At 44.5% G+C, this 17,662-nt stretch overlaps 1 protein-coding gene across 1 annotated transcript in view; it reads left to right on the top strand.

Moving 5' to 3' along the window:
* Positions 1-17,662, top strand: part of DTD1 (D-aminoacyl-tRNA deacylase 1) — a 29,002-nt gene that overhangs the window by 4,787 nt on the left and 6,553 nt on the right. Inside the window, exons 3-4 of the mRNA XM_055815974.1 lie at positions 618-853; positions 9,774-9,871. Coding sequence (XP_055671949.1) covers positions 618-853; positions 9,774-9,871 — 334 coding nt within the window. The remainder of the gene's footprint in view (positions 1-617; positions 854-9,773; positions 9,872-17,662) is intronic.

Here is a 17,662-nt window from a genome sequence, read left to right as displayed (position 1 = left end):
CCCAGTGGTCAGTTTGCTGCCACCTGCAGTTTCGCACTGTTCCCTGCTTTCCTCCTCATACCCTGATAAGAAAGTGCTGTCCTTGTCTGCCTTGTAGAGCCTGGTTTGGGAAGAGTGCTAGGAGGTGACAAAGCTGGAGGAGTTCATGTGAGTCGTGTTTGGAAACAACCATAGTTTAGGATGATCTCGTCTCATATTGAGTGTGATTTCCCAGTGTGGTGGGAGGATTAAAATTCCAAAAGCTATTCACATGTTAAATGATGTTGTGACAGATAAAAGCAGATAGTAAAGAGTAAGCTCACTTACTTCCTGTGCCATCTTTATATCACCCTGTAACTTGCAGTTATTCTGTCCTGATCTCATGCTCTATAAAATAATGTTAATTATTGTTCCGACAATGTTATGTATGTGTCTAAGGGCATTCTTGGTTATGGCTCTGCCTAATGTGATGAGATTCCCATGGTTTAGGAAGGAAGGGACAAAGGGATATCATCTTCGGTGGAAGCATAATGAATATGCATCTGTCTTCCCTTTTGTCTCATCCTGGGTGGTAGGCTTTAACTTGTACCTGTCATCCTGCACGGGACAATTTAGGAATTATCTTTTTCTCCTCCTAGGGTTCGAAAGATCTTGAACTTGCGAGTATTTGAAGATGAAAGTGGGAAGCACTGGTCCAAAAGCGTGATGGATAAACAGTATGAAGTGTTGTGTGTGAGCCAATTTACTCTCCAGTGCATCCTGAAAGGAAACAAGCCTGACTACCACATGGCAATGCCCACAGAGCAGGCAGAGTGTTTTTATAACAACTTCCTAGAGCAGCTAAGAAAAGCCTACAAACCAGAGCTTATTAAAGGTAAGGGCAAAAGGCTGGTAAGGTCCTTGATGTGATCAGTTGACGCTGTTTGTATGTGCTTTTCCCTGATTGTTATTTTCTTTATTCTGCGATTTTCTGTCTGTGTTGCAAAGGGGCTGTGTTTACGTGGCAGTAGGTGAGGGGAGCAGCCTGTTAGGATGATCACTCCAGTTTTCCTCTAGGCAATCCTCTGGAATAGTATGACACATAGTTGTTCTTGTGTTGTTACTGGCCGTACAACGTGAGCAATGACTGACAGTGTAACCCAGAGAGCCTGCAGCCATGAGAGTGGGCTCTGGGGTCAGGCTCCCGCAAAGGCTGGACGTTTTGTGCTGTGTAGTTAGATTAACCCAGGAGGAGTATTTTTTCCGGGACATATGTGATTAGTCAGGCCTGAAGGCATCGCCAGTGCGGGATGGACAGTGTAGTTCCAGCTGTCATTTTAGTTTCACATTCTGTTAAGTAGTAGTGATGACAATGGGAGGTGTAATGTGCTACCCGAGAACAGCATTTGATTTAGACTATCTTTTCTCAACTCTGCTATGGATGCAACAGTTTTCTCTTAGTTAGAAGATGCCTGGCTTCCCTGTGCGTTTGTGCTCTACCCACCCTTAATACCTTCTGTTTGCTTTCTGGCCATTTTCATATTCAGACTTGAATTTCTGATACACTTCCCCAGAAGACAAGTGTCTAGAAAATACTTTTTTTTTTTAAATGGGGACTACTAGTAGACAACGGTCAGCCTTACTTTCCTTATGAGGAAAAAAAAGAGGAGAGAAAGACAGAAAGCTGATAGCCGGGGAAAGATTTAGAGGCTAATCTCCATCTTGACTGTAGATGAAGGTAATTATCCCAGGTGCTTTCCAAAGAGGCACAGTGAAATGCACACATAAAATACCCATCTTGCGTCAGCTTTCTAGTAGCTTGGTATTTTCTTGCAATCAGCATTTGTTGATGATAAGGAATGCATTTCTGATACTCCTTCCCTGCATCCCTTTCAGTCCATAACATAGAAAACTTCTGTTCTAATGAATTCAGAGTATGTGCTTTTCGAATCTTTGTCTTCGTTGAGTTATCACTAAGTTAGGACCCATTCCAGTGCCTCTGAAACTGGTAAGAGAACTTTCCGGGAAGTCACCGGGAGAAAGATTTGTGCTGGTAAGATATGATTGAGTTGGACCCTTATGTCCTGGTAAACTAAAAGCAAGTATGGACTTTCTTCTTTCACTTAAATGAGGTGTGGAAAAAATGATGTATCTCTGTATACCTGCATCTTTATCCTTGGACTTTGGAAAATGCTCTGTTTCTGAAATACTTTCAATCAGTTTATATTTTGACAGCAGCTTCTTGAACTTCTCTTTTAAGTGAATAGCAGTTACACACTTGAAATGAATAGTCACTGTTGTTAAGTGCCCATATTTTGGCATGTGTTTGCCAGTGCTTCTTGCAAAAAAGCCTTTCACTTCTCCATTTTTTTTTTCATGCTGAAAACTTAGAAGCCCACAAATGACTGCCTGTGCTATTGTGTCAGGTAACACATGCATTTGAAACTACTGGCAGCACTGAAACCACCTGTTGACTTGTAATTTTGCTTTTTTTTAGTCTGTTAGACTCTTATGATTGAAGTTTATGTCGTGCCATTGCTTTGTCAGTGTTTTTTTGTAGAGGAATGAAGGCAGGGGGTTGATTAGCATTGATAATGTGCAGCTCTGGCCTTGCCTCGAAGGCAGTGGGTTGATTGACATGGACGATGTGCAGCTGTAGTGGTTAAACAGCTGAAAGGATTGTGGGAGAGGTGGCTGTACAGAGGAGGAGCAGTGTGGTTTGGCCTCTGGAGGAAGGAGAAATGAGAAACAGCATGGACAGTAGGATCTGACCGATGGTAAACCCTTGTTGCAGCCTGGTAGCTTGCTTGTGCTGCAACATTTTTTTGTTTGCTTGCTTTTTTATCTTTATTTTTGTGTGAAGTCTATCTTTATTTGTGTACGAAGTTTCTGAAGCTTGGTGGTTTCATCCATAGTAGATTTAAGTCCTGTGGTTGCCTCAGCAGAGTTTACGGTTTCCCTGAGCTGAGGTGTATTAGAGTGCAGAGCCTTTGTAGACTGGCAGGCTGTATGTGAGCTGGAGCGTAAGTATAACTTTGTGAAATTGTAATATCTGGGCTGTGATTTAGCGTGGTATGCAAACATACAGGTTTCTGCCCAGAAAAAGTCCTGAGGAAATCGGAGCCAGACTTGCTGGGGACTGTCCTGCTTGCTCACCTGTTACAAAGGGGGATGGGAGGGCCCTGGGATGGAGCTGCTGGATTATAAAAATAAGTTTTGTGTGCCAGCATGAGGCTCTGCCTTCTGTATTCAAAATCCTTAGTCATGTATTTCCTCTACAGGTATGCACACATACAGTTGTAGTTATTGGGAAGTCAGTTTGATACTCTGGTTTGCTGCAGGTGCCCTTTCCTTTGGTCTTACAAATTGCTTAATGCATTTGAGTAACTTAATGATTTCAAGTGGAATTGGTATAGCTGTCAAAGACAAATCAGTAAATGTCTTGCCATATTGGCTAAAAGCCTTGTGATTTCTAGTATATGTATTTTTTCAGTAGAGTAATTTGTCTGTTGGAACTACTGAGCTACTGCATGTGCCACTCACTGTTGTAGGTGCTGGGCAGGCAGCTCCTCGGTCTGGTATCTGGTCTGGCTGGAGCTTGCCCTAGGAGCTCAGGATGGTCAGTGTTCCCCAAAGAGAAGCGCAAACCATTCTTTCACACCCAGAGCAGAGGGACGTTTGACAAACAAAATTTTGGAGAAGGCTCAGAGCCGTGGCTTCTAGCTTAACACTAGTGTCTTAAGACTGCAAGTGGGCACCCAAGTCTAGGAAAGCCAAGGCAGCATCAGAAGTCCTTGCTTGTCTTGCTTCAGTGCTTTCTTGTCGTGAAATTAAGTCTTGAACACCCCTCTCCCATCGGAGGAGCAGAGCTGGAATGCGGGTCTGAGTGCTCTGTTATGCAAGCTGGGACCCAAGAACTAGGGCTACTAAGGGTTCTCCTTGTGCATCACGGCCTTTGCTCTCTGTCTTGAATGTGGATTTAGTCTTCTGAGGCAGTAAGGATTAGCGTGGCAAAGAGTGTGAAGTACTTCACTCCCCTGATAGCAATATCTGAGTAAATAAGAGAGGACTGTTCCACAAGGAGGAATTTAATTCTCATTAAGGTTTGGTGCAAGTTGAAAGCAAGATTCTTCTCTCTTGATTAATTCCCTTTGTGAGTGTTGTCACTTTGCAATAATGTCACTTATCTAGCACAAGAGTACCCGCATGGGGTTAATTAGGAATAACTTTTCAAGTAGACAAGCTTAGAAGTAACTTCTGAATAAAACCAGTGTGAAGTTTTTAGGTCATGAGGCTTGAGATATGTCCAAAACATATTCTGAAAGTAAATCATATGTCATTTTCAAGTCTTTACATCTCAGGTGTGGCTTCTCTTGCTTCACCTCAGATAAAGATCTTTGCCTTTGAGGAAGGCATGCATGCCAGATTCTAAGGGAAAAAGAATTCAAAGAGATGAGTGGTCCAGCAGAATAAACTTGTCACTTTAATTATACTTGTAGGATTCTAGTTTATTGCAGAGAATGTTCCAACGAGGTTACCTGATCAGTCTTAAAGTGTGGAAAGGTACTTATTACATTGAAAAGCATTGTGGTATAAAACACAGGGAAAGAAATAATATTTAAGGATAAGTTGCTGGTGTCTCCCATGGGCAGTACAGGGTCATGTGGTAAATTTACCCCAAGCCGCTGAGGTAACAAGCAGTGTCCAAGGAGGGTGGTTTCTTGCTCCTCCTTTTCTTCTGACTGAGAAATGAGTCAATGCGGACAGAATCTTGAGACGGAGAGATGGAAGAGGTGATGGCCCCAGTTCCTTTGCAGTGCTGTGCAGAAGCGGGATTTGTCTGTATCAGAGGTTCAGAAGTCGCATTCAAGGGTGGAACAATCAGCTCCTCCGCAGCCCGGCTGCCTGAGCGCCGCAGAGGTGATGCGTTCCACTGGCGTGCTCTTAGGTGAATGCGGAATGCAGTGGCTCCACAGACGTCAGTCTGCTTTAGGGGAGTCGGGCTTGCCTCTCAACTTACTACTTCAGGAAACTGTAACACAAATGAAAAATGCCACCTTTGAAAGGTTGTATTAATAGCCGTATACTGACACTGGTAGACACTGGGACAAGGGGAAGAAGGCAGGAGCATGTTTTTGAGGCATGCAGCCAACACTGGGGGAGATTCTGCTGAAGAAGCATCTCTTCCTAAGGAGGGGTTAGGCAGTGATTTAAGAAGAGATTGTGAAAGGAGGTTTTAGGTTTCCTTTCTTCCTTCAGGCAAGACCAGCCCTTGAAGCTGCAGAGAAAAAAGCTGTGTTATGAGGCCACTGCTTGAAAAGAGCTGTGGGGACCAACGGGCCACTGGAATCCTTTGGTTTTGTTGTATAAGGTTGCTGCCAGCACAAAAATCCAGAAGCATCCCATGAGGAAAGCACATACTGTGCAGGGACCATGGTCCCTGAAACTCCAGGGCACGTCAATTTGTGGTAAGGGAGGGTGGCAGATGCTTTTGACAACAGCATAACCTTTGCAGTATTTTTGAAAGCTTGAAGATAAGTGTGTGTGGCAGTCCACAAGATGTTGTGGATTAAGACCAATAAAGGGATTCTGGAATGTGTGAAGAAATTGTCCCTCAGCTGACTTTTAAAATCTTTAGAGAGGCTAATGAGGTTGCTGAGCCTGGAAGCCACACTGCCTTTCGTGCTGTGGTGGTTGCAAGGTGCTGAGACCTTCCCATCTTTGAGAGGAAGATCTGGAAGAGAGAGGCTATAGAGAAGGGCAGCACTAACAGATGTTTCTCTTTTAAATGCTGTTTCCATTAGCTCTGAATCTTAAACTTTCTAAACTGTGATTCACCTTGACCTGGAGTGACCTGGGGTCAAAGAGTGGAAGCGTAAGTATGAGGAGAATGGGAGGGAGCTGTTACGGAAAGCTGTTCCTGGACAGTAGTTCTGATGCCAAAACAAGATAGAAAGTGCTGGTGACATGGGAGTGCTTTGAGTGTTCTGGTGGAGGGTGGGGGCTTTATTTGACCGCTTTATCAGCCTTTGAAAAAAGGAGCCTGTGACGTTTACTTTTTTTTTTCCCCCTAGTTCCATACACGTATGAGAAATGCAAAAGGCAGTCCTTTTCTGTGAGTTAACTACAGCTAACCACAAGCAAGCATTCTTCAAGCTCTTATTTCTCAGCTGAGGGTCATTTATAGGCATCTCTGAAAATGTGTGTCTGCATGATTCACCAGTGAAACTGTAAGCTACAGGTTTAGGGAAGAACTACCTGGGTTTTCTCTGCAGGTTCTCATTTATCATGGGTGGCAAAGGGTTTGAAAACCGTGCGGGAAATTTATAATCGCTGTTTTTTTGATTGCTCTGACATCTCTTCTCAGTGGGACTCTTTACATGTTCCAGGCTTTTGCAAATTTATAAAATGAGAACAGCTCTTTTTTTAATTTTTTTTACTTGTTTTGTAATACTTTTGTCTCCTAAACTTTCTTTTATTTTCTGTAATTATTTAGTACCTCTCTTTTTTTTTTTCTTTTGCACCGTTAGCTAGCATTCAGAACACACCGATCCTTTCCTGAAATATGGACAGCTTCATGGTATCTCTGCTTACCTGATTTACTCAATCGAGTCAGCTGCACCTTGTTAAAACAGTAACTGTTGATGTGCCAGTAACTTCTGATGTGCCATACTTTGATGTCACCACAGCCTCAGTTGTCCTCTCCCTCCAGAGGGTACTGACCCTACAGCAGAGCTGTCAAATGGAATGACACTTTTACTCCTGTTGTAGCAGTTCTTCTTAGGTTATGTGATGCAAAACCAGTTGGCACACACACAAAGGAGCACAGGGGCAGGCAGGGGAACCCAAATTCTGGACTCAGAGGGTTGCAAACCCTGTCCAGGCCCCTCCCAGGGGTCTCCTGGGGGATCCTCAGTCCCGTGGTCCCGGCGTGATGCCCACCCTGGGGTGTCAGCAGGAATGGCTCTCTGGGGCACCTTTCAGGCTGAGGGGGGTCACTGTCTAGAGGTACAGGACACGTGCAGGAGGAGAGCATTTTAGGGTGGCTTAAGACTTACAAGACGTTTAAGTGAGGAAGCAAAGGCAGGGAAGGGGGTAGATCTAAGTAATTCCAGGAGGAACAAGAGTGGGAAAATTAAGGGATATGGGTATAAAAAGGCCCAGCCCCGTAGAAGCAGTGGCTGGTCAGTACACTTGTGGCCGTGCCCTTCACCTGATCAGCACAGTCTGCCTCGTTTTCTTATTAAAGTCCATTACAGACTGTTTTGAGGGACCCACTGTTTTGTGTGCATGCGTGTGAGTGGGGGGCTGAGCGCAGCGCTGCAGCGGGGCCGTGGGTCGGAGGTGTGCGTCTGCCAGTGAGGGTGGGTGAGCAAACACAAGCAGGATGGGCTGGCGAGGGGCTGCGTGGCCACAGCTGAGCCTGGGTGGGCATCTTTGACGGGGAGACCACAGGAGGAATTGGCTCCTGGAGGGACTAGAGGAGTCCTGGCCAGTTGCTGGAGAGATTTGGGGGTGTCTATGGATGAGACCTGTGTGCGTACACGTGTGTGTCTTAAGGGTAAGATGAAGGGGGAGGCAGCAAACTGCCAGAGAGCTGGGTGGGGGATCTGTGCCAGCAGCTGGAGCAGGGCTGGGGGCCTCAGGGACTTGTACCCCACGTGCCAGCACCTAGGGAGGCCAAGATCTGTGGGCAGACTGAGTTTCTAAGCCCAGCTGCTGGAGGGGTCTGCATTGTATATACGTACATATTTCCCACTAAAGGACCTTCAACCTGATCAGCCAGCGAGGGGCTCAAGGTGAGGCTGTCGGTGCTGTTTGTGCTCATTTGAGTGCTTGTGTGTCTGTGTTGATACCTGTGCAGCTGGCTGTATGTGTGTGTGACACACGTGTGTGCCTGTGTCTGCCTACTGGGAGTACATGCTGACCCTCGCTACTGTTTGCACCTGGGGGTGTGCAGTGGTGGCAGCCATGTCTTTGTCATGCTTCTAGATTCAACACCCATAACGTTTCCCAGCCCACATGAAACACTGAAGGTCGATTTGATCAAAGGAGCCTGTGTAGAGGCAGTGAGCTGGGACACGGGGACACTGGCATGTTTTCTCTTCTGCCACCTCACGTGTGGGGCAGAAAATGTCTGAGGAGTGCAGCTGGTGAAACTGTGCAGCTTTTTATTCAGTAAATCCCGTTCCTTTTCATAGAATTACTTCCCTGAGTCGTGTTCTTGCCCCCTCCCACTGGCATTTGTGTTGCTCTAACTCTTCGGTGATGGGTCCAGGAAGCTTTTCCTTGGCTGCTGGGCCACTGGCAGCAGAGTGTTGTGCAGTGCTGTAGCTTTTGGCTTTGCCAGAGCTTGTATCTCTAGCTCCTGCGGTGGCTTGTGGCATACAGCCTTTGAGAACGCAGTTGGGCACTAAATCTGTTGTGATATGGCCCAGACGTGTTGGACAGGCCTGAATATGCTTTTTCTTACTTTTTCTTTTAAGCAATATCAGGCTTCTGTCTGACTTACAGGATGAGATGGGGAAAGACTGAAAACTCTTGGAGAGCTCTTTGTCCCAGTAACACCTTTGTGAAAAATCAGGACAGTGTGGTGTGACCTCTGGTCACTCGGGGGCATCATACGTTGCCATGGAAAGCTGCTGTGTAGCTATACAGAGTCTCATGTAAATATTCCCAGTGGGTGGTTGCTCCACTGAAGCTTGAGCCTACTTCTTTCAGCATGTTCTTGCTGGTTGGAAGTGGTTCTGGTTGCGTTGCCTTCCCAACGAGACTCTTCCAGTCTCTGGATAACTGCTGGCTGCTTGCTGCAGTACACCTTTTTCTGTTCCGTGCATTTGTATTGATGTAGTAGTGTCTGGTCTTGTTGCTGTCCCTACAGGAAGGTCTAGAAAGGCTGCTCAGGTGTGCAGGACAAGGAGAAGAGAGAAAGTGGTAGTGAGCAGTCACGTAGGTGCAGCCAGCAGTGGGGTGAGTTTGAAGGGTAGAAAGCTGGACTAGAAAAAATGGAGCAAGGAAGTCTGCAGAAAGTAAAGTGAGATGTGAGGAGAAGACAGCATGCAAAGGGGTGGCTGCTGTAGACTAGACAGGATAAAAGTGTCATGGGTCTGTTGTGATGGAAGCTTCTCAAATGCTTACCAAAAATGTGGTCTGTGCCTCAGCTGGTGTGCTAATAAATGCCACTGATGACAAATGACATAGACATTTCTGATTTCAGGAGTGTATTCCTGTGAAGTAGGCAGGATCGAGGGAGTAGACAGTCTTTTTTTTCTGCCCTTTTTGCCAGACTGTCAAAGAATGGTCTAGGTTGCAAACAGGGATGTAGAAATTGCCGTGGCAGATTGGGACTGAGCTGTACACCAGTGTCCCCAGCTCTAGAGTATCCAATGTCAAATGATTCTGAGCAGGCTTCGGGTCTTTTTATCTTTTGCTATATATAAGATTTCTTCAAAATGGCAACTGGTTAGCTGGACTGGATCCCTAGCCTTAGCTGTTACATCCTTTAAAGTTTAGTCTCCTGCCTGTGAGAACTATCCCGCTTACCCAGAACTGTGAGCACCTTGCTTATCTGTAGCCTTGGTTTGTTTTGTGGATGTTTCTGTACTTGGCCAAGTGTTTATCGTCTCTGAATGTCAGACCACGTAGCTGCGTGCACGTACATTGTTTTTTTCTTAGTAGCTTTCTGCAGTTTGTTCGTTGGCTGTCGTTTTATCTGTTTGGTTTTTTTTTCTTTTTTAGTAGCACATTTGGTAAAGATTTTGGTATGTGTTATCTTTCCAAGAGCCCTCAGCACTTCTTGTCTCTTCCCTTTTCAGATGGCAAGTTTGGTGCCTACATGCAGGTACACATCCAGAATGACGGTCCTGTAACAATAGAATTGGAGTCCCCAGCTGCCACTGTTGACCCTAAACAGGTAAGTGACCGAGAAGGGCTGTCCGGAAAGGGTTGATGTATAGGCTGTGCTTTCTCGGTGGATTTGTAGCATTCCCGTTAGGAAGCAGAATAGCTTTCCTTAGGTATGACGACCTTGTGCTTCCTGTGCGGCCTTGGGAATGTTAAATAACTGTGGTGTTTTCTTCAGTTCCCTGACCTGTTGGTAGCTGCTTGCTGTCCTGGTAAAGGTCATGTGTGTGTAATGCAGACCAGCTTTTTACAGTTTATTCTTGCTCATCATTAAAGCTGCTGTTTAGTTATGACTCATTAACTATGTTTTTAATGTGTCTGGACACCCCCTTTTTTCTGGTGAAGTTTCTTGACATTTAGGAGGTTTTGTGTGTGGGTGGCTGGATGGAACTGGAGAGCTGCCTTTGTCAGAAATGAGAATACAAATTTAAGTCCTGAATTTAAGTCTGGAGTGGAGAGGAGAGCTAGTTCTGCTGAGGCACAGCATGAGCTATGCTGAAAATCAAATGTAGCGATGAGGTTTTCTCATCCTCTGAACAAGTGACCAACTTTTCCAGGCTGAAGGAGAAGGGAGAGGGATTGTTACTACCAGCTGTGCTTCAGCAAGGGCACGCTACCCTATTTATATAACCACTTAACCTTGTTAAAATGATTGCAGTTTGTAAGAAGGGCATGAGGGAAGAACCAAGAGACTGCAAACCTGTTAATGTAACCTCGGTACCTGGAAAAAGTACAGAGGAGATTATACTGGGTGCTATTGAAAAGCATTTAAAGGACAATGCAGTCATCAGGCAGTCAGGGTGGGTTCACAAAGGGAAAGTCCTTTCTAATTTGATGCCCTTCTACAATAAGGTCATGTGCCTAGTGGATGAAAGGAAGGTGGTGGATTTAGTTTTTGTGGATTTTAGTAAGGCTTTTGATACTGTCCCTCACAGCATCCTTCTTGACAAGTCCTCCAGCTGTGAGATGAGCAGGTGCACGGTGCACTGGGTGAAGAACTGGCTGAATGGCAGTGCTCAAAGGGTTGTGGTGAATGGGGCTACATCTGGCTGGAGGCTGGTCACAGCAGAGTTCCTCAGGGCTTAATTCTGGGGCCAGTTCTGTTCAGTATTTTTATCAGTGATCTGGATGCAGGAGTTAAGTGTACTGTTATTAAGTTTGCTGGTGATATCAAACTGGGAGGTGCTGTTGACTCCTTGAAGGACAAGTGGCCTTGCAGGGGGGTGTAGATAGATTGGAGTGTTGGACAATCATCAGTGGCATGAAATTTAACTAGACCAAATGCCAGATTCTGCACCTGGGACAGAGCAGTGCTGGACACAAGTATAGACTGGGAGAGGAGTAGCTGGAGAGCAGCCCTGTGGAAAGGGATCTGCGGGTGCTGGTTGACAGCAGGATCGATACGAGCCAGCAGTGTGCCCTGGCAGCCGAGAAGGCAAACTGCATCCTGGGGTGCATCACATACGGTGTAACCAGCTGGTCGGAAGAGGTGACTTCCCGCTTTAGTGTGGTGCAGCCTCACCTCAAGTACTGAGTGCAATTCTTGCCCGCAACTTAAGGAGGATGTTAAGGTACTTGAATGTGTCCAGAGAACAAAGCCAGTGAAAGGGCTGGAAGGAATGTCCTCTGAGGAGCGGTTAAGAAGTCTGGCTTTGTTGCAGAGGAGGCGGCTGAGGAGCACCCTCGTTACCGCTACAGCTTCGTGAGGAGGGGAGGTGGAGAGGGAGGTGCTGAGCTCTTCTGCTGGGATCCAGCGAGAGGGCACATGGCGATGGTTCAAAGCTGCGTCAGGAGAGATGCAGGCTTGGCATAAGGAAACATTTCTGTACTGAGCAGGGGGGTCAGGCTTCCAGGAGGGGTGGTCAGCGCCCCAAGCCTGTCAGTATTTAAGAGGCATTTGGACAATACCCTTGATAACGCGCTGTAACTCTTGGTGAGCCCTGAAGTGGTCAGGCAGTTGGATTAGATGATTGTTGTAGGTCCCTTCCAACTGGAACTGCACTATTCTATTCTTTTCAGTATTCCTAGCTGCAGTTTGTCCCATGTGCAGTGGTGCTACCAAATTACGTGACCAGTTGACCAGCAAGATAGAGTGACTTTGCTGGTAGGGTCTGTCCTTGAGTTGCCGTCTGACCATCACTCTTCTGGATTAAATATCAGTCATTTGGGTTTTTCAGCCACCCGTGTATACCTGCTTTTTTAATGCCTGATTGTCAGTTCTGTGATAACTGTGGTGCAACTGGTGGCTGTAATTGGTGGGAGTTATGCGTCTCCTGGGAGTTCTGTGTATCTCAAAATAACCATACTAAAGGTGTACTGGAGCCTACTGGGAAAGGAGCTTGGGAAAGCCTAAAGAAGCAGCTCTTGTTGCCTTAAATAGTTAAAGTATCTTGGTTTGGAGTTTTTCTCGTTTTACCTCCAAATTCTGTTCTGTATCCTTTTTGTGATGTTTTAGCCCCTGAAAGAACTACACCTGGTCCTGGTCTGTCTTTCTGTACCCTCACAGCTTTAGCACAAAGGTTTCTCAGCCCAAACCATGCATAATTAGCAGCAGCAGCTCTGTCTTTCAAGTGAGAGCTGTTTGCAGATGTGAGCACTGACATCCCGGCTTGGAGGAATTGAGCTGCTGCCTGATCAGCCTGCAGAATAGTCTGCTGGGTGGCAGAGGGACAAGGGCTCTGATGTCCCCTTTGAGCTGTTCACCAGCCCTCAGGAGGGTTATGGCCCGCTGTTTTCAGGTGCCGTGTTTATGGTATAGACTTGTTAAGCCTGAGGTTTAGCTGTGGTACTTGTGGCCATACTGACCCTCTGCTTTTGCCACTCCAGCTCTTTGTGGAATAGGAGAGGAGATGTTCCCTCCGTGCCACCAAGCAGTGTTTGCTGCACAGATTCTCCGTGCTCTCACATGGCTGTCTCGGGTGCGGGTGGCCAGATCCTTTGTGTAGCAGCGTTTGTTGTAGCCCACAGTTGAGGGCATTACTGGCAAGGTGGAGGGCAGCTCTGTGGCTTGTTGCCTGTGACAATGTCTTGGGCAAAACTGGTGATCAGTCTTTTTTGTTCAAGCAGGCAGTGGGAGCAAGGGGTTGGTGATTCACTGAAGGATGGCATGGGCCGGATTCTGACTGGAATTGAGAGCACTGAGAGAGCTTTTACCTGTGCTGTCCTGTGTGTAGGTGTAAAATAACCCGAGAGGAATCACCGGGGCATGCAGGATTCTGCAAGGTTCTGTCTCTTTCCTGGGGAATGTTGGCTTGTTTAAGGATTTTGTCCTTACAGTTCGAGGCTGCCTACTTTTCCCATCTGACTGTGCCTTCCTAGGGGCCACAACATGGGCTGAAGACTGGGAAGGATGCTGGTTTTTAAACTTTCTCTGGCATGAGATCTTTGTTTAATGTGAATGTCTCATTCTGCTTTAGTCTGGCCTGCTAATTGCCTTCCTTTCCTCCTTAAACCATCAGCAAAGATGAGGCTTCTCATGCAGGATGTGCTTAGAGCACTGTCATTTATCCTAAGGTAAGGTTACACCAAGAATCTTCTCACTGGGTTGGTGCCTGGACCCTAGGAAAAGGACAGAGTCCTTGCATGGGCTATCTGAGTGGGCACCAGACAGTCTGTGTATAAGAATAAGAGTAACGTTAGGTTTACTTGCCTCCCTGCTGCGATGTGTTGTCCACACACATTTCCTGAGCCACCCAGAGTTCCAGCTCATTGCAAGTCCTGTTGTGGCAGATTCTTGTTTGTCACAGAAATGGATGAGCTCTTAGAGTGACACAGACACTGATAAAGCAATCCAGCCATTGCGCTTTGGATGCACAAAGAATTTAATCTATGCCATGTTTCAAAGAACCCCATTTACTTGAAAACTAGCACTTTTTTAACTGTTACTGGATAGCTTTTCTAGCTCACATTGAGACCTTAACACACACAGTCAGAGGCACTGGCTGTTTCTGACGCTGTTAAGCATCCTTTCCTGATACTGTTTGACATGTGTGCTGTCATCTCTGACCCATCATACAAGACGTGGTGGGGAAGAACCAATTTAAATTTGTCATTCTCTTTCCTCTTCCCTGCCTGTTGCATTTTTTTTTCTTGCTGTCATACAGTCTGTCGATTTGCTCGTAGCTTGGAAACTAAGGTTGTGTTTCTGCTTCAGCAAGAAGAGATATGTAAAACATGCTGCAGTGTTTAGTGTGTTGTTATCAGAAAGAGATTAGACAAATAATTGCTGATGAATAGTTGTTCTGTATCGTTGGATGTGACAGTGAAGTATCTCTTTTTTTTTTTTAAAGTGGTTGTCTGTGGTTGTAATTGGTAATCTGATCTTTATAATTCCTTAGCAATGTAGTGAGTAAAAATACATTAATCCAAATGTATTTTTATATCCCTTGTGCTGGAAAGGTATAAATGAATCAATTACAGAATTAATTAAAAAATTTAAAAACTGTCTTCCTCATACAACAGATACGTGTGTGTGTGTGTATATATAAAAACCATGTATGGGTGTATATATGTATATCTTAAGAGAATATTGCAGCTGTTTGTGAAACCCTATTAAACAGGGGAAGCTCCTACAGTTCAGTTTGTTGTGAACTGTTCGGTTCCATTGTGGTCTGATTAAGTAATAAGCAAGTGATTTGAAAGTATGAAGTAAATCAGAAGATTCTTTCACCAGCAATATTTAGTGATTGCTGGGCCTTTTCTGAAGATGAGATGTTTTTTTGAATTTTAGGCATGTGAGTGGAATAATAGAAACATTAAAAATAGTTGGCATTTTGGCATTTAATTGAGCTCTTGAAGCACCTTTTTGGTAAATCTGATGTACAAGAAATTTTGCTTGAAAGGCAAAATAAAGCCACAGATTTAGAAACCTGGTAAGAAATGTGAAGGAAAAAAAAAAAAAAAGGCATAAAATGGGAGAAGATCAATATACGCATGCAGTGATTCTGATCTGAGTTCAATAATATTATAGTATTGATATTAACTATGCTTCCTAAATAGTCTTTGAGAGTGGGGGTTGATCAGGGGATTTCTCTTCGCTCTTGGCTATGATGCAAAAAACAAAAGGATTTTTCCTAATGTTCTAGTACAAAACACAAGCATTGTAGTTTCCAGCCTTAACTGGTGAGGTGATTTTGGGTATTTCCTTTGAACTTACATGCATCTCTTTGGAAGTACAGAGGCCATTGATAAGAGTGTAGCAAATTTCTGTGCTGTTTTGATGAAGTTTGTTGTAATCATCGCGGAGATTAGGTTAGCTATGCCCAGAATGCTTTGTATGTCTGCCTGGGGAAGACTAGGGAGAGGTACTTTGTATTTTTTTATAGGAATTTGTAGCTGGAAGAAGCAGCCAGATGGAAATGGAGCAGGAAGAGGTTTTAGAGTGTGCCTGAGGAGGTGACATGGTGACAACTCAAAAAGAGTCCACTGAACTTTGAAAACATTATGAATAATTGTGGAATTCAGATTGGAAACACTCTGCATTTTTATGTCTTCTGCTAGGGCAGGGGCATAGCTGTTTCACTGTTTAATTCACATGTTCTAATCAGGTGCTGGACTGATCTCTGTGGACCAGTTTGTTCCATTACTGTTCAGAAGGAAATAAACTACATTGTATTTTAAACCGTATTTTGGAACTGGATATTGTAGTGGAAGGAATAAGAGGAGTGAAAGCGTTGAAGTAGCTCTTTGTTACTGACCCTGCCTGTAGCAGTACAGTAAAGCAGCATGTGCGCGCTTGGTTGAGACGAGGAATAAATAGTAATGTGGTGCCCCTTGGAAATGTCAGTTTTAAATGACAGAGACATCTCATAACATTTAAGTAACATACATTTTTAAGTGGCAGGAGGATCTTCATAGAAAATCCATTAAATGAATTCCACCTAAATATTCTATTATTTATGCCTTAAAGTATTTCTCATAAGTGTAGCCAAAAGTGATTTCTCTGCTGAGTGCAGAGAACCCTGCAATCTAGTATTTTAACTTTTCTATCATTTTTCAGTTAGAACATTATAATATAATGTAGCTGAAGGCATTTTCAGTTCCTCAAGTACAGTGTTGCTTCAGCTTGCATTTTCATTTTAGGGAGGGATGGGTACTATCTTGGAATTAGGTGATCAGTAGCACAGTCTTGACATGGCTGGTGATAAATATTTTATTTTAATCTATGGTAAATGACAGTACGGTGAAGGGCCCCCATCTGCAGAGTGGCTTTTTTCCCCATTGTCTTTGAATTTTTTTTTTTTTGTCACCCGGTTTTTCTTCCTTCCCATGCAAATGTATGCACTGCTGTGAGAAATAAACTGCGCTCCTCGACACCATTACCTGACATTTTTTCTAGGTGCTGTGTTGCCAGCTTTGATGTTTCTCTCCTTCCAGTTGCACTGGTTTTGTGCTTTGAAGAAACAAATCCATAACCTGTGAGTTTCTTTTCTTATACTGAAAGTTTTGGGGAGGAAAATAAACCAAAGGGGGCTCAGCTGGTTATCTGCATCACTGGTGATGAAGAGTCCTTGGGGAAGATGAGGAGGGAAGCCATGCAGCTGATGCTGCTCAGCTAGGGAATTCTTCCAAGACCCTGGGCGGCCAGTTAGGCAAGGCTAACTGGTGGAAGGCTGGTAGCACTTCTCTTGCCTCAGGCTTTGGGCCCATGTAGTGTAACTTCATTGTGTGCTGCTGACATATCTTCTAGGACAGAATAAAGTATGTAATTCCCTGCATGAGCTGCCTGTTGGCCAAAAAGGATTGTGCCCTCTTCTCAAAGAGAAAAAAGCTCCTGATAACACTGCGATCGTAACTCTAAGGTATGGATATGTGGAAAGGAAAAGGAAAAAGTCAGATGATCTGCCATCTCCTTAACGGGTTGTGAAGACTATGCTTCTGTCACGACCTTGCCATTGATTTATTTTTGCAGTAAACCTCTGATAATCATTTTAGCTCAGTGCTGTCATTAGCTTAGCTGCTGTATTTGTGACACCCTATGGCAATTCGAAGGATTGGTCCCTTCCTGAAATGTAACCTGGCCTTAAAGGTGCTGTGATTTTTTTTCTTTTTTTCTCTTAGATTTGAAGTCGTAGTAGCTTGCCAAACCCACTAGTGAAATTTAAAAGATACATCTGCAGACCTTGTCATTATTTGAGGTTCCAGAAACATGAACACTGCTGCTGATTTTGCAGCAGACTGCAAACAAAATAATTCTTTTGCTGGTGTCATTTGCTTCTTGCTGGTGTTATTCATGGCTATTCTAAAAGGAAAAGCTGTCTCTAGAGGAGCAAACAACCTCTGTGTACACATTGATCACAGGGAAGGAGGAAAACACTCGCTATGTTTCTGTTATTCAAGAAGGAAGAACTTCAAGGAAGGCTGACACTAAGGCATTTCTGGATGTGGGAAATTAACTCCAGCAAAACAAATGACCTGCAGAATTATAAACGTTTTCAAGTGAAGGACTTGGTGTGCCAGTTGGTTTGCATATTTTTGCTACAGCAAATTGATTGCAAAAGTGTTGTGTTGTAGTATCACAGCTGATGTAACAGCAGACATTTCTGCTTTGGTGAAAGCTTTTCACAGTGCAGCCTAGCTTGCCACTGTAATTATTCAGATTTTAGAATTTCACGTCTGTGGTACACTATGAAATTGCACCAGGCTAGAATTTGTCAGAGAAGTTGTCAAACCAAATGTAAATGTTGACCTTTTTCAAAACTCTGACTGTGTTGGTCAGTCTGTTGGGGATGAAGCAGTGTCCATGTCGTTGGAGATTATTAATTTATCGGTAGTGTCTCAGCAATGTAAAATATCTGCATTA

Source organism: Falco peregrinus, chromosome 11 (genome assembly GCF_023634155.1).
Source record: "Falco peregrinus isolate bFalPer1 chromosome 11, bFalPer1.pri, whole genome shotgun sequence".
NCBI lineage: Eukaryota > Metazoa > Chordata > Aves > Falconiformes > Falconidae > Falco > Falco peregrinus.
This window is presented reverse-complemented; position numbering and strand designations above follow the sequence as displayed.